We start from the raw sequence: 27,221 nt of genomic DNA, 5'->3' as shown, positions 1-27,221 counted from the left end.
TGGTCCATGCTGGAAGAATTTATCCCAGGGATCTCCCCTGGGTGCCACTTGTGTAGTGGGGGACCTGATTCTTAGTCCCCTACATTATGTGTGGATCCCTCATTTCCTGTTCTTGGGTTCAGTCTCCAAAGAATCTCTCTCACCCTCATGTTTCTGAGTTCCCATCTAGATGAGTCTCTACCAGCAGGTCCTGCAAGCAGTTGTGTTGGAGGGTAGGAATAGAGCCCAGGTGGGTTTCTAGGACAGTTATCTCCTGTGGAAACCTCTCTCCACGTTTGATTTTTACCTGTTCATTTAAGCACACTCTATGTCATTCAGAGTGTGATTAGTGGGACTGTATTTCAGGCCATAATTTGTTTGCCTGGAATTGGCTTCCTCAGCAGCTCTGCCCTGCACTGTGGCTGCAAAATGGTTCCTTTCTATGGTGGCTTCTTTCTCCACACACGGATATCATGCAGCACATCTTTCAGGTTTGTTGGGCAACATACTTGGTATCTATATGCTTTATACTAAGACATTACTCAGTCCTGCCAAAAATGTGGGTTCCGTTACTTCCCTTATCCCTCTCTTATGCTCATGGAGGAACCTCTGGCTGGTGCTTTCTGCCCAGCTCCAGCAGCTGCTGTGCAACTGGGGACTTTTTTCCTTATTTTATTTTATCCAACCTCCTCAGTCCCTAGTCTGCTTTGAATGTCCAGTTCTAAGTTCCAGTAAAGTCCCCCCAGCATTTTGTTTTATTCACCCACCTTGCAGAGAAACAGCCTGTCTCCTTTATTGTTTCCATGCCACGGAGCAGCCAGGAACATGACCTCCTCTATTGAATCATCTTGAATCTGTTGAGAGTTTTTAATATGAAAGAGTGTTGTATTTTCTTATTTTTTCTGTTTCCACTAAGATGATGAGATTCTTCAATAGATATGGGATGACACTGAATTAGTAGACATTAAACCAGTCTTGAGTATGTGGGTAAAATCATATTGGGTCATGGTGTATACTTTTTAAAATATTTTTGTGGATTTAATTTACTAATGTTTTGTGTAAGATTTTGAAGTGTGCATTCATAAGAAATATAAATCTGTTATTTTTCTTTCTCATAAAGTCTTTATTTCATTTTGTATTAGGCTAATAGTGGCCTCATGGAATGGGTTGATAAATATTTTCAGTTCTATTTTTTGGAAGTGTTTGTGAGAAATATGTATTAAACTTTCTTTAAATGTTTGAACTCACCAGTGAAGTCATTGGAGATGGGCTTTTTTATATCATGTTCTTGATTACTAATTCAGTCTCTTTGCTTGTTACAGGTCTATTTTCTATTTCTTCTTACATTTGTTTTGGTAGCTTTTGTCTTTCTAGGAATTTCCTCATTTCATCTGTAATGGTTTAGATATGAGGAATCTCCCCAAAACTTTTGTGTGAGAAAATGCAAGAATGTTTAGAAGTCAAATGATTGGGTTAGGAGAGCCATAACCCAATCAGTGAATTAAGCCCTGTTAGAGATTAACTGGCTGGTAACTGAAGGCAAGTAGCATATGGCTGAAGGAGATAAGTCATTGGGGGCATATCTTTGGGGTATATATTTGTCCCTGGCCTGTGGAGTTTCCCTCTGCTTCTTGGTTGCCATGTCTGACATGCTGTCTTCTACCACACTCTTCTGCCATGATGTTCTGCCTCACTTCAGGCCCAGAGCAATGAAGTTGACTGTCTATGGACTGAGTAAAACCATGAGCCCCAAATAAAGTTTTCCTCCACTAATTGTTCTTATCAGGTATTTTGGTCATAGTGATGAAAAAGCTGACTAAAACACCATCTATGCTCATTGACATACTATAGCCTATATTGTTCCTTCATAATTATTTTAGCTTCTATGAAGTTGTTGATAATGTTCTCTCTTTTATTTCTGAAACTTGATTTTCCTTTCTTGGTCAATGTAGCTTAAAATTTGTTAATTTTGTTGATATCTTGTGCTGGACATGGAAGGGCTGGGTAGCTGGACATGGAATTCCAAACTTCCCAATGATAGGGCTCATTGCCACCTGGTGTTGTTGGAATTTTCACATCACTCCTTGTCTTTCTCTGACAGCAGCCTAGTGTGAGGGTGACAATTGGTGGCTGTTTACAGTCTGGCATAAGTGGATGTCTAATCTCCCAGTAGACTTTGCTACCATGGAAAGGAATGGAGTGTGTGTGTGTGTGTGTGTGTGTGTGTGTGTGTGTGTGCGAGCACGAGCACGCTCATGTGTTTGGTGAGAACAAAAGAATTATTGTTTAAAAGATTTATTTCTGTCTTGCCAGACTTCCTTTCTTCTAGTTATTTTACTACTTGGACTAGAATAAACAAACTTTTCTTCTAGTTCAAACATACATTTAAAAGGATTTTTTGTTGTATATTATTTTATATTTCTAGGAGTTTCCTATCAGAAATGCTTTTCATGTAATGTAGTTCTTAGCTAAAAGTAGATCCAAAGATGCATTTCTTTTTTATCCTTGTGTTTGTAGTATTGTTAAATATTGAGTGGTGATTTTTTTCCCTGAATTCTGCCAATTATCCTTCTTTAATTTCATACTTTTCAGTTTACAGTATTAGCACACCCCAACTGTACCCAGTTTGTGACAAAATGACATTAGTGATCAAAGTGGCATTTATCTATTCAAGCAGAGGAAATGGAACAGAGAAAGAGATGGCTTAGGTTCACTGCTCATGGAAGAACAGCATATTAAAGAAAAATGGAAAAGATTCATTTCTGTTTGTAAAAGACTGAGTGTCTGGCACTTTTACCACTGTTAAAGCAGTCACCCTGCCCACCACCATAACTGGAAAAATCTGTCCCAATGTATGTTAAGCTGAAACTCAAAACAATTAGCCATCTCTCTTCCCAGTACTTGTCCAAGAAGGCAGACCATCAGTTTAGTTCTTTCTGAGACAAGTCAACTGAGCAGCATATGGAATGGTGGGAAGCATTCCATAATATAAGTGGTATTTTAAAAAATATAAGCTGACTTGAGGCCCATAAAAAATAAGACAAATTTAAAGTGAGATTGGTATCATGGAGAGAAGATAGAAATATAGACATCAATTTCAAAATCATTAATTTTATAATAGTTTCATTAAAATTCTAGAAGTACCCTCTTTCAATTTTTCTCTTTATATATTGCAAGTAAATAATCAAAGAGGTGAAGAAGCACAAAGGAACATTGCTGAGGGTGCTCATACTCCATCTTCGTTATCTGGGATCTCAAAACAAGAGGACACAGCGGATGCTGAAACACAAAGCATTAAAATATTGAATTGACCAACTTGCCCATGCAAATACAGGTAGCAAAAACTAGTTGTAAGTTGTGCATTTAAAGAGAGTTGTTCACTCATCCCCATTTCTTATCTCTATATTATTCTCTCCCCTCCCCTTAAAGACATCAGAAAACATTTCTGGAATTAAGTCCAGTGGGTGACAAGTAACCATGTGATCTGATTTTAGTAATGAGAAGTAGAGACAATAAGGCAAGAGATGACTTTGAGTAGTTATCTCCTTTGGACCCACAGTTGCAGAGTTCATTTCACTCTGTGACTTTGAGTTTAACTATATAATATTGCTATGAAATCTTTAGCAGGCCACTTGTTGGTCTGGTGGGAAATGGAGGATTTCCATGGCCCCTAGCCATTTTCTAATTGTGAATGGCTACATGAGGATAATCACTATATTCCAATTCATATGTCAATGTCTTTCTTTTGGTTCTCATCTCTTGTGGTATTATGTCCTTACTTTATTAGCTGTCAAACTACTCTCTATCAGGGAAAACAAAATACGTTATGCATTGTATATTGGTAAATTCCCTAGATGTGTACAGTATTCTTAATCCACTATTCTATTGCATATGTATTAGGGATTTTTATTTATTATTCCATCTTTTTATTTATTAATTCATTTAAATAATTTTTTAAAAAACTGAGCAACTTTTACATTTAAAGCATTGTATCTGATGTGGGGGTTATAATTAGAAATGTGATATTCAAGAATTCATCAGAGGGGCTGGGGCTGTAGCTCAGTGGCAGAGTGCTTGCCTAGCCCATGTGAGACAATGGGTTCAGTCCTTAGCACCACATAACAAAATGAAAAATAAAATAAAATAAAATAAAATAAAGGCATTCTGTCCATCTACAACTACAAAAAAATTTTAAAAAGAATTCATCAGATGAATAACTATTCATATAATTATAATGTAGTATTTTACATGTTATCATGGGGGAAATAAAAGGCAGAATGGGAGCAGAGAAAGTATAGGTAGCTTAGAATTCTGGGAGCTTGGAGGCCTTGCTGCACTGTGATTTGGACAATGTCCAGGAGTTGGAGACATGGATTTTGGTTGGGATGGGTATGGGCAGGGATGGGTGCTAGTATGAAGAACTACATGTATGAAATTTCAGAGACAGGCTACTCTGACATCATTCTTCGAGGGCCAGGGTTTGGGAGAGGGATCAAAAAACCTTAAGTTGACTGAAGCATCAAATGTGTGGGTAAAATGTTAAAATATGAGCATAACATGGAAGATTCATTTAGAAGAAGGAGTAGCAAAAATCCTGGAGAATATGCTCATTTCTAACTGACTATGTGATCCTGGAAAGACATTATACTTCTTTGGTTCTTAGTTTTATTCTCCATAAATGAGGGTGACAATGAAGTGACCTCAGAGGTTCCATGAACTTATAAACTATAAAGTCAAAGCTCAAGAGGTCCCTTTGCACAAAAGTTTCTACAAATGGCTTGCTCGTGGGATTGAGGTTTGTCAGCAGTGCTCTAGCCTAGAAGTCTGTATAAGCAACAGAGGCTTGATCTATATCTTCTTTCCTCTGGAAAGTTCATCCAGATCCTCATACCACATTTTATTCTGCTACCATGCACACACTGCATATGTTAAGAAGAACAATGTTAGTTTTTTTTTAACGATTTATGACAAAGTCTAATGTTTCTGTTTTGTAAATATTTATCAAGTCAATTCTAAAAAAGTTAAATTTAAAGAGAAGTAACATTTCCTGGTAGGCCACTTGAGCAATGTAAATTGCTTGAGGTCTTTATTAATATGGTAATGAAATGCCTTCTTCCAGGATAAAGTTCTGGAAGTAAGCTTCAAATTGGGGAGGAAAAATCTTTAAAATTAACATATGGGGCTTATTTGTAGTAACCACCTTTCAGAATCAATGGGAAGGGCAGAAGTGGCAACTTTTCTGTTCTTTCTATGCTTGCAAACTATGAAAAAGTGGTCAACCTATAAATAAAAACTTGCTCTGTATATTAGCAAAATGACTATCTCATTTCTGTAAAAAATCAGATGGCATTATGCAATTCCCCCTGCTACAAGTTGGGTGATTTGGGTCTTTAATATTTTTGAGAACACAAATTAAATATGCATGAAAGTCTGTGTATTATGTAACAATCTTCTATTTCTCTAGGATAAATGATAAATGGATTTTAATACTCTTTCACCATTTTTATGAGTTGTTCAAAACATTACAAAGCTCTTGACATACCATATTTCATACAGTTGATTCAAGTGGGTTATGAACTCCCATTTTTACCCCGTATACTCTGTCACTATTGGTGACCAATGAAGTGATTTATTTGAATAGTATCTGGGTATAGGAGTGGAATATTTAGCTAAAACATTCCACAAACAATGTTTTGCTAACTAAGGGTCAATTAAAAAATTCTTTGAATCTGTTTGGGTCACATTGTTATAGGAAACATAGCTCTTGTCTCATTTGCTTTGATCTCAATATACATAAAGTCACAGGTGGCATCATAGAGCTGGAAATTGTCTTCAAGGTGACACAACCCATCATCTGTGTTTTTCAGATTTTTAGATCTGAGTTAATTCTAGTCAATCCAGTCAATGCACTTTTAATAATTTCAACCAAACTTTATTATTGGTTTATTTTAAAAAAATTGTAAGGTGGGATTTCACAGCAATATAATATAGTCAGGCTCAGGAAAAGCAAGGTAATATCCTAAGGAAATCTGGTTCTCTTCAGGTGTAAAAGTTTTTGCATTTTATTTTGTGTATAAGGAAAATATTTTTGTAGTCAAAATCTTTATATTTACTACTCTATACAAGAACAAACTCTTCCTTAAATGTTGGCTTTTTCACTATTTGGGTTCCTGTATACAGTCCCAATTTCTATGATGCCTTGTACTCTGATGATTCTCTTTTTATAGACCTACAAGTTCCCAAGGCCAATGGATACCTTCTTCCTGAGGGATCATCCTATTCTATTCATTAAGAAATGAGGTCTCTTTCCCCTGAATCTTGAGTTTTGAATTTTTGGCCAGATATCACATCTAGCTCCACGCTGCAGTTTTTCATGTATTCAGGATGTTGCATTCAAGGGCCAAATTGGCAATGACCTAAAGGCAGTGATTAGATTTGCTAATGTGTCTAGCATAAACTCTTAGGTGCTTCATGAATGTATGCAGATTGGAAATATTTCTGAAATGTCAAATAGTACACTGTGATTGAAAATAAACCCATAAAAGCAGGGATTTTTTGTAGCTACTTAATTTTATGCTGAATGGTCATTTTAAAACTTTGGGCTTCTCAGTTTGGTAATCAAGTTACATTTTAATCTCTTTGTCACATATGTGCTAGCACTTAAACTGAAAACAATGAAAGTTTATTTTCACAGTGCTTTTTCTTTCACTGATCATTTTTATTTTTACATGTGTTCTTCATATGGTCTCTCAAGAGAGCAGGAACCCTAATCCCCATTTTGTAAACAGGAACAGTGGCATAGGCCAAGGCAGCCATTTGGACTACATAGTGACTGAATGGAGGCCTGGGCACTCTTCAAAAGAGACTCACAGCTCTTTTATTGCTGACCCCTAAACCATTTCTCACAATTGCCCACTTTCACACTTGATCTATGCCCTCTCATGTTTTATAAAATTTTGGGTAAAAGTTGCATGTGTAAGATATACAGACACAGACACACAGATGTATGTATGTGTGCACGTGCATGCACACACACAAATACTCACCAATGTCCACCTTGGAGCAATTCAAATGCCTTATTGATACTTTCAAAAGGCAATTTATGGGTTATAAGTGGGTCTATATTGATTTTCTTTTGAAGGTAGTCAGTTACCATTTTAGGAATACAGCTTCTGGTTTTATACTCTGTAGAAGGAAAGGACAAAAATAGCAAGACCTGAAAGTAACAAAACTAACCAAAGAATCCAATGAACTATTTGTGTATAAAACTGGCAAAAGCATTCATGGGAGGTAGTCATACATTCACCTTTTAATCCTTTTTCTTGGCATCAAAAGCAAAGGCAATTTATTCCAGATCCTCCACATCTGGGTGCTGCTCAGGAGTGTTAAGATCATTCAGAGTCATTGAGGAGCCCTGTATAGATAAGCCTAGTGGACTGGCAGAGCAGACACAATGCTGTCATGGCCCCTACCTCTGCCCTGTCATCAGGACACTAATTTTTTCTATACCAATTTAACTTCTAGCTGGTTCAATTTGAGTTACTACAGTTTCCCACCACAAGGATATATATATATATATATATATATATATATATATATATATATATATGAACACAAACTTCACAAACCTAACATTTCAATCTTTGAAATAAACCTAATCATGTAGTGGCGTTCGAGGGCAGGGGAGTAGCTGTGTTAGATGCTATTGGAACCCTACCTAGATCCCATTTACTATAATCACCAGAAGCAAGGCAGATGCAGGGATTGTTTTCTCCATTTTTGTAACTGTGAGGACTAAAGTTCAGAGAGGTGAAATATGTTTCACTGATTATATTTATATATATATTTAAAATTTTCCATATTTTAAAATGCTTTGACATATTGAGGGCTTGGGGACCTGGGGAAGAACCATTCCTTCCAAGGTTAATTAGTTCCAAGGAATAATAAACCACTTGTCTGACATGCTCACCAACCAGCCCAAGCCTTTAAGCCCTGTCCCTCCCCTCCCCTTTTATCAGGCTTCACAGTGGGACAATATATCTCTGTCCTAAATTACCCCAGGGCCATTTACCAGGTAACTAGAGAACACACTGTATCTCAGAAACCATTGAAATGATTTCAATTAATTCTAAAATTTCTGAGTTTTATTACTCTGTCTTCTATTGCTTTCAGTAAATATTATAATAAAGACAATGACCCATGATTCCCATGTCATTTTGAAACCAGAGCAAAGGATAGGTAGCTGATTTATCAAAGAAAAGGAAGTGGGTAGATAGCACTTTCCCATTAATTGTTGGCTAACACCTCTCCCAGGCAGGGGAAGGAGGCATTTTCTAACTTAAGCAATAAGCCCCTGGGCTGCTCTTTTCCTACCTTTTGCTCATATAGTCAAGATAAGAAGAGAAGGCATGAGAAGAAAAGAAACTTAAAATCTAGAAAGAGGCAGGATACCCCCACTTCCCTGGATACAGCTCTGGGTCTCCTTCTCCCTTTTAGAGAAGTCTGTGTCTGTTCTATCCCTTAAATAAAATTTGTTTTCTTTCCTTGGCATTTCTAGGGTGTTTAATCTTCAATAACAGGGGAAAGGAGGACCTGATCCTGACTTTAGATTTCTGTCTCCTGATTGAGCCTAGTGCTTCCTTGTATGGCCCTACATGGAGTGAAGTGCCCCCTTCTCTTAAGAACTGAGGTAATATACTCTTCTTTCAAGGCAATTATCTATGTGTATGTCTTCTTATGATAGTTGATTAAAACAAATCCTGGGGATGGAGGTATATTTTACAACATTAATATAGATCTAGAAAGTATAAAGTTAAACCTAGAATCCAGGTCTTTATATTCCTAGTCCAGTTCTTTATAGCCATTTAGAATTTATTGAGGACTATTATGAAATGTTAATTAAGATGAGATTAGCAGGGTGCCATGGCACACAGTCCCTCAGGAGGCTGAGGCAGGAGGATCAGGAGTTCAAAGCCAGCCTCAGCAATTTAGCAAGGCCCTAAGTAGACTGTCTCTACATAAAGTATAAAAAGAGGCAAGAGATATGGCTAAGTGGTTAAGCACCCCTGAGTCAATCCAGTGACCCCCCAAAAAAGGTTAAATAAATCAAATTCATAAAGTTAAGGGTAAGGGTACCCTTAACTTTCCTCTCTTATGTGAAAGCTAGAGAAGAGAAAGGAAAATAAAGTTGGGGTTGGAGCTCATGCAAATCAAAGGGAGATCAGTAGAGAAAAGAGACCAAGGGGTGGGAAGCAGGGAGGGAGAGAGAGAGTGCTAGAGAGTGATATTTGCCAAATTATATTGTTATATTTTGTATTGTGTGTTTGTACGAATATGTAATAAAAATCTCATGAATATGTACAATTATAATGCACCAATAAAAAAATGTCAGTTTGGGGGAAGATGGGATTAAAAAGAAAATTTGAACTCTTTTTAAAAAAGAGATAGCCAGCGTGTTTTTTATCAGAACTCAGGCTACAAAAATTTTCTGTTTCTTAATAAGTGTATTAATCATAATGCTATGCCTGAGATAATTAACTTTAAAGTTATCATATTTCTGGAGGTTTCAGTTCAAGATTAGAGAGGGGTAGGACATTACTTTGAGCCTCTAGGACTGCACTAGATGGGGAACATGAGTTAGAATAAAACTGCTTACATCATGAGTCAGGAAGCAGAGGAGAAGGAGAATGGAGTCCTACCAGAGTCTCTTTTGGGAATGTGCCCCCCAAAGACCTAAAGACCTCCCAGAAGGCCCCACCTCTTAAAGCTCCACAGCACCTGCATTCTACCATAGATCACTGAGGGACATTTAACTTCTAAACCATAGTAATAGGTCAATTGGACTAAAATGTTGGGTTATAACATTATTGGTATGCAAAATTTTTGGTAACTAAGAAATCTATCAAATGAAAGTGAGTAAAAGGAAAAGACCATTACACATTTTTTTGCATCCAGAATGAGAATTTTTTTGTGATTTTCCTTAGTGTGTTTATATATTGTGTGGGGGAAGGAGATATGGAGGATATGAATGTCAGAAAAAAGTGAATAAATTCCTCCATGGAATCAAGGATAATAATATGATTTAGATATGATTTTAATATGCCCCTCAAGGGTTCACATATTCAAATTTAGTCCATTATGTGAGATTTCAAGGGAGTAGAAACAGTCCAACAATGGTTTTGTACAAGGAGAAATTGGAGACATTTAGAGAAGAGATATCCAAGTATGACTCCACATTGGAGTTGCCTGTTTTGTTCTGAAGAAGACACTTAGGCTGATGGTTGAGGTGAGAACTAATGTCAACACAGCAAGATTTTCTTCTAGTCTTATTCTGTACTGGGGAGTGGTTCAGAAAAATATTGTAGCTCTCCACCATTTACAGAATGTGAGGGTGCCAATGAGCACCCTACGATATGACTCTTCTGTATCTTATCAATGATGTTAAGCTCATCTCCTTTTGCTCCTCTAGGTAATAAATACGAGTGTGGGGAGGTGAAGGTGTACTCTCCTATTTTTGGTACATTGTCTTCTATTTCCTTTCAAAGAGGATTATTTTTCCTATGTTCCTTCCCCTCCACTGCTTGCCAATGAGCACACAGGATGTGTAGGTTTCTGAAAAAGGCAAAATGAAAGTAAAATACTCACTTCCCAAAACACCACCTTTCAGGGTTCTCCCAGAGAGAAGAAGCGTTGGGTCAAAAATGAGTTGTGAATTTGTGGGTGGTAATCCAATAATCACACCCACTCCGTAGCTTGGGTGGCACGATTCCAAAGTTGCGACCTAATTTCAGAGATGGATGGATTAGCTTCTCAGCAGCCCTAAATTGTCAACTCACAATTGCAGAACATGTTCTCAGGGAGGATGTATAGGAGAAGTCATATAGAGTAGGACAGTATGTAGGACACTCACTATGATTTGAACAAATTGCTTAAATTCATGATGATTAAGTTTTTCAATCTTTAAAATGAGGATAATGTTACTACTTAGCTAGTAAAAATGATATACAGATTAAATGGGATAAAATATATGAATTACTTGGCTCAGTACAAATTATGAAAGGTGCTCATTTTTTTTTTTAGTTATAGTATTATTTTTTTGGTTGGGGGAGGTACTGTTGTAAATGCCTGCAATTTCAAGGTCAGTCCCAGTAACTTACTGAGACTCTGTCTCAAGATAAAATTTAAAAAAGGGCTGGGGATGTAACTCAGTGCTAAAGTGCCTTGAATTCAATCCCCAGTTCCAAAATAAAAACAGAGATAATAATAATAATTTTATCAGGGCTGAGGTAGAGTGCATGGTTAGCATGTTCCTGACTTTAATCCCTAGCACCCAAACAATTTCAACGTGCCCCAAACCAAAAAAAAAAAAAATAGGCAAAGCAAAACCAAAATTATAGTAATGTCTTCAAGAAGTAATTATAGTAGTGTCTTCATGAAGTTAATAAGTACACTCATATTGACAGGCAGTGCTTCAAGATAACTTACTATGGTTTCAATAAGTCCAATGGCCTCGAAGGCAAAGTCAGCACCTTTGCCAGTCATTTCTACCACCACCTCCTGGACAGGTTTCTTGAGTTTTTGAGGATTAAGGCAATCAGTGACTCCTAATGCTCTTGCCCGAGGAAACTTCTCCTCCTTGATGTCCACCCCAATGATCCTAGAAGCACCAGCGGCTTTGCAGGCCATGACGACAGCTGAGCCAATTCCTCCAAGTCCAAAAATCACACAGGTGGAACCTGGGGTGACCTGCAAATTCAGAGGATAGAATATAATTAGGCATCCAAAGCCGATGCTCTTGTGTTGAAAGAACTTTCCTCTCGTGAGGAAAGAAAAGGCCTCTTTGGCTTTATCTGTGATGGAAGAAGTTCAGAGAAGTTTAGAGAACGGAGTTCAATTTGATGTTATATAGACAGTGTCACTGAAAACAACACAGAAGCACATTCTTACCTTTGCAATGTTAAATACAGGTCCAAAGCCTGTAGGGACCTCACAGGTTAGGATACAGACTGTATCCATGGGAGCATCATCATCAATTTTCCCCACTGCAATTTCATGTACCACAGTATATTCAGTGAATGTGCTTGTGCCATAAAGATGATAAATCTTCCTTCCTCTGCAGGTAAATCTGCTGGTTCCATCTAACATTAATCCAGTTGGAGGAAGAATACTGTGCCACAGATACATAGTGACAAAAAGAGAAATAAAGGATGTAGCTCTAAGTTGATAACTGTATCAATGAAAGCAAATGGGGTGAAAGAAAGTCAAAGAAATTAAAACTAACCTTTGCTTCAAGCAGAAGTTGCCCGTGGGGTGCAAGCAAGAACTACATTCTCTGCACTCTGGAAGAGGCAACATTAAGACTTTATCTCCTAAGGAAAAAGAACAAAGAAAATGATTACCAACTGGGTGGAGACATTGAATGTAATAAACCCCACCTTTATCTATAAGGTATCATTCATAGTAAATATTTGTGATTGGTTATAATAAAAGTTATCATTATCTTTGAAGTTATTTATAATTTCACTTTGGAATAGAAACAAGTCAATTTTAATGCAAATAGACCTTCAAAGTAGAAAAAAATTGGGGGAATTTATGTTTCATAAAATTGGAATCAAAGATAAGACAGTGGCATCAATATATGTGGTATAAGGCTCCTCTATCTTGACAGCATTTTTTTTTTGTACTGGAGATTGAACTACTCAGGGGTACTCTATCACTGAGATATATCCCCAATGCTTTTTAGTTTTTATTTTGAGACAGGATCTTGCTAAGTTACTTAGGCTTACCTTGAACTTGCCATCCTCTTGCCTCAGCCTCCCAAGTAGCTGGGATTACAGGTACATGCCAAAGTGCCTGACTTATTTTGGTAGTGTTCTATCCCAGGAGAAAGATCAAGTTTGCATTTAATATATACTTGATATTTGTTGAAACAATGAGTTAATACTCCAATGCTAATGCCAGAATTAATATTTATTATGAAATGTTTTATTATTGAACAAGAGTCTAGAATTTGAGGGAAAGCTTCCTGTGTCCTTAATCCTTGCTCTGCCATTAAGTAGCTAAATTAATAAAATGATTATTTTGCCAAGGCTTCTATTTCCTCACAAAGTGGTTTTAAAATATCTATGACATGTGTGTGTATTGTTAGAATAACATATATAACATAGTAAAAGTTTTGAAACATGAACAGTATAAAAATGCAAATACAAAGTCTGAAAGAAACTTTTATAAATGATACCTATTCCAGACAATTTAGAGAATTAGTGTGTGTGTGTGTGTGTAGAAAAAATTGTCAATCATACATATTTTAAATTTATTGGTATTACAATACATTGTATATATTTTCAATTCTTAGTTCAATTTTGGTAATATAGATTTGCCATAATCTGTATGGAAACGAGTAGATTGTGTTTTTTGTGGGGGAGGGGAGGGAGGGTACCAGGGATGGACTCAGGGGCACTCGACCTACCATTGAGCCACATCCCCAGCTCTATTTTGCATTTTATTTAGAGACAGGGTCTCACTGAATTGCTTAGCACCTGCTAAGTTACTGAGGCTGGCTTTGAACTCGAGATCCTCCTGTCTTAGCTACCCAAACCCAAACTGGAACATTCTGAATCTTAGGTTGCTTGTATGATGCACTGTACCTGGTGTGTGAATGCATTTTAATGTTTTTGTGAAAGTATGATGGATTCCGTATTTTACAGTGCTGTTGGGGAATAATTTAAAAGCTAATTTGAACATGAGTTGACACCATATCTGGCCCTTACTTACCTGGTTTCACACTGGTTACTCCTTCTCCAATACTCTCTACGATCCCAGCTCCCTCATGACCCAAAATTGCAGGAAGTGGTACTTTGTCTTTTCCTTCCAGGATGTGCTTATCTGTACCACAGACCCCAGAGGATATAATCTGAAAGGTGATTACGTGATTGGAGATAAAATGCCTTGTCATAAAATGATTGAGTCTTTCATAAAAATGCAATATTTCCTACTTTAGAGGCAGAAGATATTCTTTAAAACTTGGGCTATACATTTGAGGCATTATTGATTGTGTCCCTATAATAGACCTGTTTCAGGAAAAGGACCAAAGCATTTGGTTTATCAGTCTGTATAATTTCCCCTAGACCTCTTTAACATCATAAACACCACTGAATTATTTTCTGGCTCTTTGTCAAGAGGAGCTATGCATTCTGTGAGATATGGTGAAGCACACAACCCAAACTTGAGCGTCTGTTTTGATACATACACCCTAATGGAAGAAACCCTGGGTGATAATATTTATGCTGTTCTCCTTGCCTTGCCCTCTACCTGCCAGTAGAAGAAGCTAAAACACAAGGCTTTTCATGTTAAGTCCCCACCCAGATCTTGGCTTGCTAGTTCATAATATGCAGTTAATATCCAAAAGAAAGGCCCCTTTTCCCCCTAATACTCTGCTTTGGAGCACAGTTTTCTTTCCATTTTCTTTTTGTAATCAGTCTCTTTATCCAGCTATTCTAGTAAAAAAGGTAAGTTGGTTTCCCCCCACGGTATTGAAATTTCACAGTTGGAAGGAGTTGGTGGCAAATCAAAGGTTAGCCTCTCATTGCACATTTCACTTGGTACACTCATAAGGCATTAGATATTCTCTTCACTGTTTTTTCTCTACTCAACAGTTATTGACCCTGGAGCTTTGGTACTTTTTGCAAATCTGATTGCTCAGTTCCATGATGACTTATTTTCTTATTCCTTTTTGATCTTTGGAGGTTGAAAATATTTATTTCTATGGGTTCTGCAAGTGTTTGCTCAGGCTTTTTGCTTGCATAACTGTCCTGCAAGCTCATGTCTCTCTGCCTTGAGTTTTGACTGCAGGAAATCTCTGATTAATCATGCATCTTGATATTCAATCCCTATTTTATCAGAAAAATAATCTGCTAGGTTTCTCTACAAATAAAAATAATCTTCCTTTTCACTCTTTTGTTTTTATTTTCGAATTACTTTAGGCTGTTCTTCTATCTTTTGTATTTTGAATGAACTTTATGGTCTATCCCTCTCCCCCAATTTCAGTGAGCTATATGAAATGTCCCTAGTTTTCTAGTAGCTAGGCTTTGGCACACTGCATCAACTAGTTCAAAATAAAATTTGAAACCAAGCACCTTATTTATGAAATTAGAACTTAACTAGCAAGATTATTTTCAAGTATAACTGAGAAATTCTACATAGAGTAGTTCAGCTTTCAGTTGTGGTAAGCAAGGCTTTTCCAGATTAAATTTTCCAAGGATAAGTAAAAAAGCTGGCCACCATATATGCAACAGATGACAAGCCATGGAATAAATTAATATTGAGTTTCAACTGATTGAATGTAACGTTAATCCAGTGACATCCTACAGAAATGCATAACCTGAATCTAACTGGGAGATCTCACATTAAATAAACTGAATAGAATTTGTTAGTCACCTTTGTGTCACTGTAAACAAAATGTCTGACAAGAGCAACTTGGAGTAGGAAGGATTTGTTTTGATTCATGGTCTCAGAGGATTCAGCCATTGGTCAGCTGCATTCAAGGCAGAAACACCATAATGGAAGGATGAGGCAGAGGAAGGCTGTTCAACTCATGGCATCTGGGAAGGGAAGAGAGAGAGGGGCTGTGGAAAAGATCAACCCTCTGTTATGATTTGGGTATAAAGTATCCCCAAGAGCTCCTGTGTAAATGCAACAATATCCAGAGGTAAATAACTGGCTTATGAAAGCTATAACCCAATCAGTTCATCCTAGTTTGAACCTACAAACTGTGTGGTAATTGTAAGCAGATGAGACATGATTGGAAGAGGTGGGTCACTGGGGTGTGCCCTGAAAGGATGCATTGCCCCTGTGGCCCCTCCCTTGCTTCTGTGTCCAAAGCCACCTCCAAGATTCAAGGCAACCTCTCAGCTGTGAGCTGTAAAAATTATAAAGCAATTTACATGCTTCCAATATACAATGCCACAGAGAAAACATCCATCCAAAAGGGAGTAATAGGGGCAAGAAGGAATGGGACCAAAGCAAAATCGAAACCCAGTGGGGCAAATGTTAAGTCCCAAAACTCTACGTCCAGAAACTGAAGTATGTGGTGGTTTTCTTGCAGTCTGGCCAGACAAAGCACTAAAACTGGGGTCAAGGAAGTAGGATCGTTGAAGAGACTACCACCACTAAAACAAAGTTAATTGTCTTGCACAATGACATAGTGTTATAGTTGAGATGTGAGGTTTCCCTCAAAAGCTCATGTGTCAGATAATGTGTGTTTCTTCTGTGCCATTGTATATTGGAAGCATGTAAATTGCTTTATAATTTTTATAGGAGCTGACAGCTAAGGGTTTGCCTTGAGTCTATGGATTTAGATTTTTGAGCAATGCTGGAACTCTGGAGATTATGGGTACTCTTGCAGATGTACTAAAAGGAATTTTTCATTGGGAAGTAGTCATGAGATTTTGGGGCCCATGAGTGGAATGTTATGATTTGTATCTGTAATATTGCCCCTAGAAGCTCATGTGTTAGTAAATGCAGCAATATTCAGAGATGAAATGTTTGGATTATGAAGCATGTGATCTCATCAGTAGATTAATTAATTTATTTGATGGATTAATAATTTCAATGAATTTACTGGGAAGTGATGAAAAACTATCGGCAGGTGTGTCATGGCTGGAAGAAATAGTTCATTGAGGCATGGCTTCAGGAATATATCTGTCCCTGACACTAACTCTTTCTCGATTTCCTGGCTACCCTGAGCTGAGCACCTGTCCTCTGCCATGCCCTTCCACCATGATGTTCTGTGTCACCCCAGGACCAGATCAATTGTTTTAACCCACCATGGATTGAGTCCTCTGCAACCATGATCCAACATAAACTTTTCCTCCTCTTAAGTTGGTCTTTTAAGTATGCTGGTCATAATGATTAAAAGCTTACTAACAGTTTCTTACAAAATAAATGCAAAAATTTTTTTTAAAAAAATATATTTTTCCCTTCTTTTTTAGATTTTATTCAAATATTTCTGATGGTAAAAGGTGAAAATTCTTTGAAGATGAGATGTGAAATGGAAGAGAAGGATTCAATGCTTAAGTCTACTGGTAATTCTGATAAAAATTTATGATGAAGAAGTATAACATTTTGAGTCATTTCAATGAAATAGTGAACAAGGCCAAGGATAGTCAAGAAATTTTGAAGAACAAATTATAGGACTTATTCTGTATGATAATATAAATCTATGATAATGCAAGCATTTGGTTTTGGTACAATGATAAGTGTACCAATAGGTTAATGGAGCAGAATTAAAATTAAGAAATAGACCCAGACATACTAGCCATTTGATTTAGAGAAAAAGTAGCACTAAAGTGTAGGGGTAAAGGCAGAATTTTCAAATAACTTGGTAAATTTGTTATATAAGTAGGAAGAAAGTTAACCTTGGATTCTACCTCACAACAAACACAAAAGAATTATTGCCAGGCATTTTTTACTTGTAGATCTAAATGCAAAGTGTAAAGCAGTTAAGATTCTAGACAAAAACAAGGAAATTATCTTCCTGATCTTGGGTCAGGGAATGATTTCTTAATTGGGCCATAAAAGGAACTAATCATTAGGGAAAACATTTATAAATTGGACTTCAGTAAATTATGAAATTCTCTTCAAGTGTGTAAACAATAGAGTGAAAAGAAACCAGAGTGGAAGATGAAATTTGCCCCAGTTATAATCAACTGAGGAGTCATATCTAGACAAAAATATACATATATATATTGAATGTCTACAAATAAATAAGGAAAAGATGGACAACCCAATAGAAAAAAGGACCAAGGCACTATAATCTACTTCACAACCCATTATATCTGAATGGCCAAAAGCATATGAAACATACTCAAACTTCTTAGTCATTAAGAAAATGTACTTTAAAATAATATGATGATGCAGTCTCTGTAAGAACTAAAATAAAATAATTGATTATGCAAAACACTGAATGTGGGGAAACTAGAATTATCTTGTGTTTCTAGTGGGAATATCATTTTATTCTTATTTATCAATTATGTGTCAGTTCTCCTAAGTTTGTTGGACACTAGATCTTGGTAGCAGATAGGCTGCTCTGTGCTATGATAGGGTGACAAGGGGGAGAAGAAACATACTATTGTGGTTCTCAAATAGTCACAAGAAGACAGTGGTAATAAAGAAACTATTTCTCTCCTAAACATTTTAATGGGTGAAGAGCAATATTGCCACTTTCCTAGTTAGTTTGGGACATACCTTATCTGTTTAAAAAATGTTATGAATTTTGCCACTTTATTTAATGAAGAAGATATTTACTCTCCATAGCTAACAGGAATAAAATAAAAAGGCATAAAAATCCCTTAAATGTTGCTATTGAGAACTTCTAATGAATTACATAGAAAGCGTTCTAACATCAGTAGTAAAACTATTTTACCAGATAGTAGTGTCTGACCCTATCAGGATCAAATCTGACTCTATCAGAAAGTGTTACTTTACATCAAAATGTGTTTAAGATGGTTTATCCATTGCCAATGACCATAATAGAGAAAAAGATGCGAAAGAGAAAAAAAAGTGTTCAGAGGAGAAATATTAAGAAATGATTTACCCCTAGTTAACAGGTAAAACCAGAACCAAATTTCCATATTATGTTATCAGGTACATCTAAATTTTTCTGCAGGTAACAATTGGAAATTGATTGTTCTACAAAATGCTCTACTTTGAACAAGTGCAAATTGAAAGTCTAAAAACTTACTAGATTAAAAACAAAGATTTGGAAGCAGGATCTGGCAATCCAGTGCTGATAGTCTTGGCCATAGTAGGACAAGATGTAGTGCTATTTTCTGAAACCTAGCAGAAGAATCCTAGATGGGGCAAAGCTCTCTTACTGCCAGAATGTTTAAATTGCAGGAACTGGAGACTAAAAGTAGAATCTCATATCGTTCTTATGTTTGTTAATCATATAAATGCATTCAAAAATTTTTCAGAATGTAGGTTCAGTCATTACTAATAAATAGGAGCTACCTAGTGTATTTGATGCTTGAAGTAAATTGTGTATTATAGGTGAATTTTAATATAAGTGAAGCATCAAATGGTTGAATCTAAGCAATTATTAAAATTTCCCACTGATGGATATTTTATTTTCTCAATTTGTATTTAGTTTTAAAACAAAAAACCAACAAGTTTTAAAACAAAAAAATCTATTAAAAAAGAGTAAATGCCCATTTAAAGGCACTTAATAGTTTTAAAGACTTAATTTGGAGATAGCTAAATATTTTGTGTATAAAGTAAAATTTGCACTTAAGGAATTATTAATTTGTATAATTCAGACTAAAGAATTTACCTTGAGTATCTTTTTTAAGTTAGTACATCAGCAAGAAGTTATCTTACTCTTTTAAAATATATATGTGAATGTCTTTATTTTGCCTTAATTTTTGAAAGATAGTTTTGCTAGATTCCTCTTGGTCAATGGTTTTTTTCCTTCAAACACTTTGAGTATGTTATCACATTGCCCTCTGAACTCTATTGTTTCTGATGTTAAATCAATTGTTAGTCTTGTTGAGATTACCTTCTATGTGATTTGTTCTTTTCTCTTGTGCTTTTAAGATTTTCTCTTTTCCTTTTTATTTTATTGTGTTAAAAACAATATGATTTCTATTTGCTTAATTAAATTTAAGTGTACAATACATTATTGTTGACTACAGGTACAATGTGGTACAGCAGTTTTTTTTTTTTTTAACTCAACTGAAGGAAGAATATACACAGGAGAAAAGACAGTCTCTCTAATAAATGATGTTGACTTGTTTAACTGAAACTTTATTCTTACTGATTAGTAACTCTCCATTTCCCTTTTTCTCCCAGCTCTAGAAACCACCACACGAGTCTTTGGTTCTATGAGTCTATTTTAGATATTTGATATCAGTAGAGTCATATATTATTTGTCATCCTGAGATGCACTTATTTTACAGCATAATGTTCTCAAGGTTCATATATATTATCACAGATTGCAGAGTTTCCTTCTTTATAAAAACCAAGTAGTATTCAAATGCATGCATAAAGCACATTTTTTTATTCATCTGTTGATGGATATTTAGGTTGTTTCCACATCTAAGCTATTATGAGTAGTGCTGACATAAGCATGGGAGAGTTGTATCAGTAGTATTTACATACTGATTTCAATCTTTTGGATAAATATCCAGGGGCTGCCTTATATGGTTGTTCTATTATTTAATTTCTTGAAGAAATCTCCATATTATTTTTATTATGGGTGCTACAATTTGAATTCCCATCAACAGCTAGCAAGAGTTCTAACTTCTCTACATCCTTGCTAAGAGTTGATATCTTTTGTTTTTGATAATAGACAACCCTAACAGGTATGAGGCAATATCACATTGCAGTTTTGATATGCATTTCCCTAATAATTAGCATTTTTATAAACATTGATCATTTTTTGATAAACACATTGACCAAATGTATGTTTGCTTTGAAAAAATGCAATTTATGTCTTTTGCCCATTACATTCTTTTCTTGCTATTGAGTTAATAGAAGTTCCTTATGGTAGTTTAGATATTTACCCCTTATAATTTATAAGGTTTGAAAATATTTTCCTCTCATTCTATTGGTTGCCTTTTCATTCTGGTACTTATTTCCTTTAATTTCTTCTTGTCCATGAAGTCATTACCAAGACCAATGTTGTAAATATTCCCTCTATGTTTTATTATAGTAGTTTCAGACTTCATGTTTAAGTCTTTAATCAATTTTGAATTGATTTTTGTATACAGCATGAGAAAATTTCCATTTTCAACCTTTTAAATGTGGATATTCAATTTTCCCAACATTATTTGTTGAAGAGACTATCTTTTCCCCATTGTGTATTCTTGGCATACTCATCAAAGTTTATTGTTTATGTGTAAGTTTATTTATAGTCTATTTCATTGGCTCATATATCTACTTTATGCCAATATCATATTGTTGTGAGAGAAAAAGAAGAAGGAGGAAGAAGAAGAGGAGGAGGAGGAGGAGGAGGAAGAGGAGGAGGAGGAGAAAATATAGATAAAATAAAAAGCAGAACAAAAAAGGAAAAATTATATAAATACAAATCAAGAGGGAAAAATTAGAAAAAAGAAAAATCCAATTAAAGAATAAACACAGAATAAGACAAAAGTAAGAGAAAATGGTGAGATATAAAAAGTAATAATAAAAGAACAGATGGAGGAAAGAAAATGGGTCAAAAATTCTTCTTAGCCAAGGTTCTTGGAAACATCTCTCACCTGTTCTTTAAGATCGGAATCTACCAGGTATGGTGGGCAAGGTAATTAATTGCAGCTGCTGCTTGTTGTCATGCCTCTCAGTTGTCACCAAATAAGTTATGATGGAAAGCAGGCTGTGCCCCACTTTTCTCACAAAACAGGTTAAGGAACAATGCTCATATTCCCTCCAGAGGTTTTTAGACTGTGCCATCAACTTCCAGGGCTCACCTATAGTCCCTCACCTCCTCAAATAGTTACACACTTACTGTTACTTTGTTTCCACTCCCTGGAGAAGCAAACTAGGGTGAGTTATCTCTTGAAAACCACTTTGAAATCCCTGTTTAGCATCCTTTTGTTTCTACTTAAAGAACTCATTTATTTATTTATAAGATCCATCTAGTGATGATTAACTTCCTTGGCTTTTGTTTTGTTTGTGAAAGTCTTTACTCTTCTTTGTCTTTTGGAGGACAGTTTTGTGAGAAATAGCATTTTTTTTGTTGGACTTTTTGTTCCTTTCATGACCTTTTGGGGTCTTTTTCTGTAACCATGGATAGTTTTATTGAGATTCGCTTGTATGTGACTAATCACTTTGTTATTGGTAATGTTCTCTTTAACTTTGACAATTTGATTAAAACATATCTCAGTTTAGATCTTTGAGTTCATCTTATTTGGGTTTCTTGGCCCATTTTCTTCCCTGGATTTGAGAAGTTTTCACTAATTATTTCTTTGAGTAAGCTTTCTAATCTTTTCTTTCTTTTGTTTAGGATTTCCAAACTCTATAAATTGGTCTGCTTATTGATATCCCATAGTTTCTTTAATCTTCCTTTAATCATTTACTTCCTTTTTTTCCTTGACTGAATTTTTTCTAACCTGAGTTCACAGATAATTTCTTCTGGTTGGTCTATTCTGCTGTTGAACCCCTTTAGTAAAATTTTAAGTTAGTTAAGGTATTCTTCATCTCTATGATTTTTGTTTGGTGAACTTTAATGTTTTCAAAGGATCTATATTAAAGTTTGCTGGTTATTTCTTTTGCTTGCTCAGATCTGCTCCTGAATGCCTCCTATGGAAATTTTTTTTCAGTGATTATACTTTTCAGCTCAATTTAGTTGCTTTAAAGATGAATCATTGTCATCTTTAAAAATAACTTCTATATTGTTTTATGTTGTTCTTTGAACATTTATAATAGCTGATTTTAAATCTTTACTAAGTCCAAGTTCTGAGATCTCTGAAAAGCAATTTAAATTGCTTACTTTTTTCCAGTATAATGATCAACTGTTTCTTTGTATGTCTTAGGATTTGTCAAAAACTGAATATTTAGATAATAGAATACTATCTCTGGATTCTGATTAGTCTCTTCTTCCTATCCCCTTCCAATCCTTTCATTGTGCTTTTTCTAGGGTCAGACTTAGGTTTTCAGTGTTTTCCTGTATATTTTTATTTTTAAACCTGGCTTCCTAGAATTTTCCCCTGGGTCAGCATCTTGAGGAATGTTTCCCATTTATCACCATGGTTAGTAATAATTAGCAGCTTTCAAGTGCCCATTTTGGTTGCTCCTGAGGGAAAGGTGCCTAGTGCTTATCCATAGTCTTTTGGACCTCCATGGATGAACATGATCTTAGTGGACTCCTTTTAATAGTATCCTTGGATGGCGCTCTGCATTGAACTTGCTGCTACCAGTTTCATGGAGCTTTCAGTCTTCTTAACTGCTCATCACTAAGATCTCTGCTATGATTTGGATATGTTTTGTAGCTTGAGGTTCATGTGCTTGAGCTTGGTCCTCAATATAATAGTATTGAGAGGTGGTTGTTATGGTTTAGATAGGAGATGTCCTCAAAAGCTCATGTGTGAGACAAAGCAAGAAAGTCTGGAGGTGAATTGATTGGGCTATGAGCATTCTAACCTAATCAGTGAATTACTTCTCTGATAGAGATTAATGGGTGGTAACTGTAGGCAGGTAGGGTGTGGCTGGAGAAGGTGGGTCCCTGTGGGTGCACTTTTGGATATATTTTTTGTCCTTGTTGAGCAGAGTTCTCTCTCTGCTTCCTGTAGCTATGTAGCTCTGTTCCCAGATGCTTTCCTCTGTCACACCCTTCTGCCATGATGTTTCACCTCCCCTCAGATGCAGAGTAATGGAGTCGGCTGTCTAAAGATTAAGACCTCTGAAACCATGAGTCAAGTAAACTTTTCCTTGCTAAAGTTGTTCTTGTCAAGTCTTTGGACAGAACAGGAAACAGCTGACTAAAACAGTGGTGATAACTTTAAGTGGTGGGTTCTATTGTGAGATGATTAGGTAATGTTGACACTAAACTCATGAATTGATTAAAGTCTTTCTCAATAACTAATAACTTATAGTCTCATAGGAACCAGTTAGGTCTAGCTGGACTGGATTAGTTATTGAGAGAATTTCTCCTTCTATTTCTCGGCCATGTTGTAACACAGCATGTTGTCCTCACCAGAAACTAATCACTAGAAACTAATCATGTTAGCACCATGCTCTTTGACCTCTGAAACTGTGAGTTAAATATGTCTCTTCTTAAAAATAAAGTATCCAGTTAAAGGTATTTTGTTATAGCAAGAGAAAACACACTAAGAAATCTCTAATATTTTTGACAATCCCTTCAGAAATGAGTCTTTTCATACTCTTTTCCAAATAAAGTTATCTCCCTTAACAGGGCTGCAGAATTATGAATCTTTCATGCCTATTTCTGTGGTTAAAATTTCTACATTAATGCAACAAAGTTGGGGGTGAAGACAATGACTTGTTACCTAAAATGACACCTTTGCCCTATGAGTTGGTAAATTCTTGCAAGGGACTGAGATGTGTCCAATTCATACTCATATTGAAGCCCTAACCCCCACGTGATGAGGTATTTGGAGATGGATATTTTGGTGGGAGGTAATTAAGTTTAAATGAAATCATGAGGGTAGGACACCCATCGTGAGATTACTATCCTTATAAAAGGAAACCAGACAGCCTGCTTGTTTTCTCTACCATGTGAGGACATGGCAAAGAGATAGTCATTGTGAGCCAGAGTCATCACCAGAGCTCAACCATGCTGACACCCTGATCTTGTAGACTTCCAGCCTCCAGAACTGGGAGAAAAATGCTTGTTTGAACTACTGTTCCATTATAGCTTGAGTATGTTCATACAGTTCTCATCTTGCCCTGCCTGGTGTGATCTTCTTCCTTACTAGTGAGCACTGTGGAGGTAGGTGGGTGATTTGAGTCAGGTATCCTAGAAATGATGCATCTAGAGTGAAGACTCCATGGGTAGGAGATGGGTTGGGGAATGGTCTCAGTTTTCTCATCTATTCCACTGGGAGTAAAGAATCTGCTTGTTGTTATCTTACTCCATTCTTCTGCTGCTACACCAAAATGTCACAGATTGCATAATTTGTAAACCACAGAATTCTTTTTGGCTCACAGTTGTGGAGGCTGGATCTAACAGTATGGAATCTGGTACCTCACAAGGGCCTCCCCTCTGTGTCTTAATATGGCAGAGGGCTAAGTGAGCATGTGTGAAACAGAGAGAGGTGTGGGTGCTGATTTTACCCTTTTATCAGGAGCCTACTTCCATGATAACTAACCAACTCCCACAACAATAATCTGGATCCATTCATGAGATGATAGCTCCATGACATAATTTTCTCTTAAAGGTATCACCTCCCAATACCCTTAACTTTGCAATTAAATTTCAACATGAGTTTTGGAAGGGGCAATCAAACCACAGCAGTTATAATCAGAATACCTTTATAATTGTGAATAAAAGAGGTTTATGATTCAACAATTGCTCATGTAGTTTTCAAAATTTAAAAAACAATAGTATATTTAAAATATTTAGTGACATTTCAATATTTATGTACTTTATGTTTCTGACATTTTCACACAATGCAATGATCTTACTATTAAATACAGTAATATAGAGCTGCTGTAAATCATAGGAATTCTTGATTTTCTTTAAATATAAAATGTCATTTTTTCCTCTTAAAATGCAAAATAATTATAAACACACATCTGCATTCATGCCTACTAAAAGTCTCATTTATATTTACCTTAATTCGAACTTCACCAGCTTTTGGTGGATCAACTTCAATTTTCTCAATAGACAGGGGGGCATTTGTTGTCCAGGCAATGGCTGCCCGGCATGTGATAACCTATATATAGAGAGACAAAATGACAAAGTGGTCTTATTCCTATTGATCTAAAATTGGGTGAGACATTTAGTTACATTCCCACTTACAATACTGAATGGTCATTCTGCTTTATCAGTTTGAAATATAAATAATAGACTTCATTCATTGAAAATAATCACATGTATATTTTTATACATTAATAATATAAATTGGGAGTCAAATGATTTATATATACACATATATCTATATTTATATATGTAAGTAGCTCTCTATAGACATATATCTATATCAATATGATTATATATGTGCACACATATATATCTATATCTTTTTATATCTATATATATCTATATAGATATGTAGTCTTTGTCTCAAAATTGTTTTATTCTAGTTATCTGAATGATACTTAGGGGATTTCTCATCTGTATTCCAAATGTCATGAGATATAAATATTGTCCAACTAGTTTATGGATCCCAGTTCAGTTTTCTAAATCTAGATTTCTACATTGTAAATTCTAATAGTAATCATCTATTTAAAATAGAGAAAACTGGAATTTATTGTGAAAAGATTATAATAAGAAAAGAGAAATAGGAAAAGAAATAGTGTTAATTTTGGAAATAGGAAAAAAATAGTGTTAATTTTGTTTCCTTAGCCACAGTTTATTTCCATAAAACATCATATAGAATATTTTATTCTATCTTCATAGTTCTTGTGCCTTATAACCTTTATTCATTTACTGCATTTTTATTTTAAAATCTTTACACAGCTCAAGCTTTGATAGTTATCTATTGATTTTTCTGTATTAGTAGGTGGCTCTATTTGACAGATTCTTTTAGCGCTAGAAAGATTTTATTCTACTTTACAGAAGGATTAAGTTGTTTTTTAAATGATAAGAGTTTTTACTTTATCACAATTGTGAATTTGTTTTTTAAAAATCAATTTACAAATGACCAGGAATTCTTCCTCTGTGTAAAGCATGGTGTATATATACTCACATGGTATCTTTAACAGCCTTAAATACATCTACTGACAAGAAGATTAATGAAGCTACATTTGAAAAGCAAACCAGCACTTACTTTGTTGGATGTTTCTGTGAAGAGTTTGCCTTGCTCCATCTTTCCTTATGACTGGTTTAGAAGTGAGAACTCTGTCTCTTCTCACCAGCTTTTATGGAGCCTCAGAGTTTCATCCCACCTGAGAGTGACTCATCTACTACATAGCAACCAAGGGAGGAGGGAAGAGAAAAGGAGAGAAATAAAAGGTTGAGGAAAGGATGAAAGAAAATGCAAACTATGAAACTGAGGAGAAGGATGAAGAAGAGCAAATCTTGAGGAGAAAAAATGGAGAGCTAGTGAAGGAAAAAGAGGAAAGTAAATAAGGGTTTTAAAAAGAACGTGAAAAAAATGATGAAGGGAAAGTAGCAACCTCCCCCAAAGCATATATTGTGTTTTATAGTTTGGAAATTCTTTTACATCCATAATGTCACTTGATCCTTCACAAGACAACTAGACTAATTTTCTTATGAGGAGACTAATGTTCAGAAATGATTGCAGATTAATTTTAATTAGAGCTCAAATAAGGTTTCTGATTTCAAATCCCATGATTTTGTGGGAAGAATTATGAAGAAAGTATAAAAAATGCTGAGAAGTGAGAAAAATTTGAGAAAAATTTAGAAAGAATGGTAAAGATTGTGAAAGGTAGAAGAACAGGAATTATGATACGAAAATAAAAAAATTAAAGACTTATTTTGAAAGGAGTTAAACTTGTCAGACAGAAACCTAATTCAAACTGTTTAATGCAAAACAGGAGTTTTATTGGTCATGTGAGGGGACAGAAAGATCAAGCACAAGCGTTTTCACCTTGGCACTCATTCT

The 27,221-nt window shown here is 35.6% G+C and overlaps 1 protein-coding gene across 1 annotated transcript; it reads right to left on the bottom strand.

Annotated features, from left to right (window-relative positions):
• Nucleotides 1-3,119: 3,119 nt before the first annotated feature.
• On the bottom strand, nucleotides 3,120-26,462 carry LOC101976827 (alcohol dehydrogenase 1). Its single transcript, XM_078020768.1, has 9 exons — nucleotides 26,424-26,462; nucleotides 25,266-25,367; nucleotides 13,753-13,891; nucleotides 12,260-12,347; nucleotides 11,926-12,145; nucleotides 11,464-11,724; nucleotides 10,624-10,759; nucleotides 7,026-7,164; nucleotides 3,120-3,258 (listed from the first exon to the last, which is right to left on the bottom strand). The coding sequence occupies exons 1-9, from the start codon at nucleotides 26,460-26,462 to the stop codon at nucleotides 3,234-3,236; spliced, it is 1,149 nt and encodes a 382-aa protein (XP_077876894.1). The 3' UTR covers nucleotides 3,120-3,233.
• Between the last annotated feature and the right edge of the window lie 759 nt (nucleotides 26,463-27,221).

The sequence above is a fragment of the Ictidomys tridecemlineatus genome, chromosome 9 (assembly GCF_052094955.1).
Source record: "Ictidomys tridecemlineatus isolate mIctTri1 chromosome 9, mIctTri1.hap1, whole genome shotgun sequence".
In the NCBI taxonomy this organism is placed as follows: domain Eukaryota; kingdom Metazoa; phylum Chordata; class Mammalia; order Rodentia; family Sciuridae; genus Ictidomys; species Ictidomys tridecemlineatus.
This window is presented reverse-complemented; position numbering and strand designations above follow the sequence as displayed.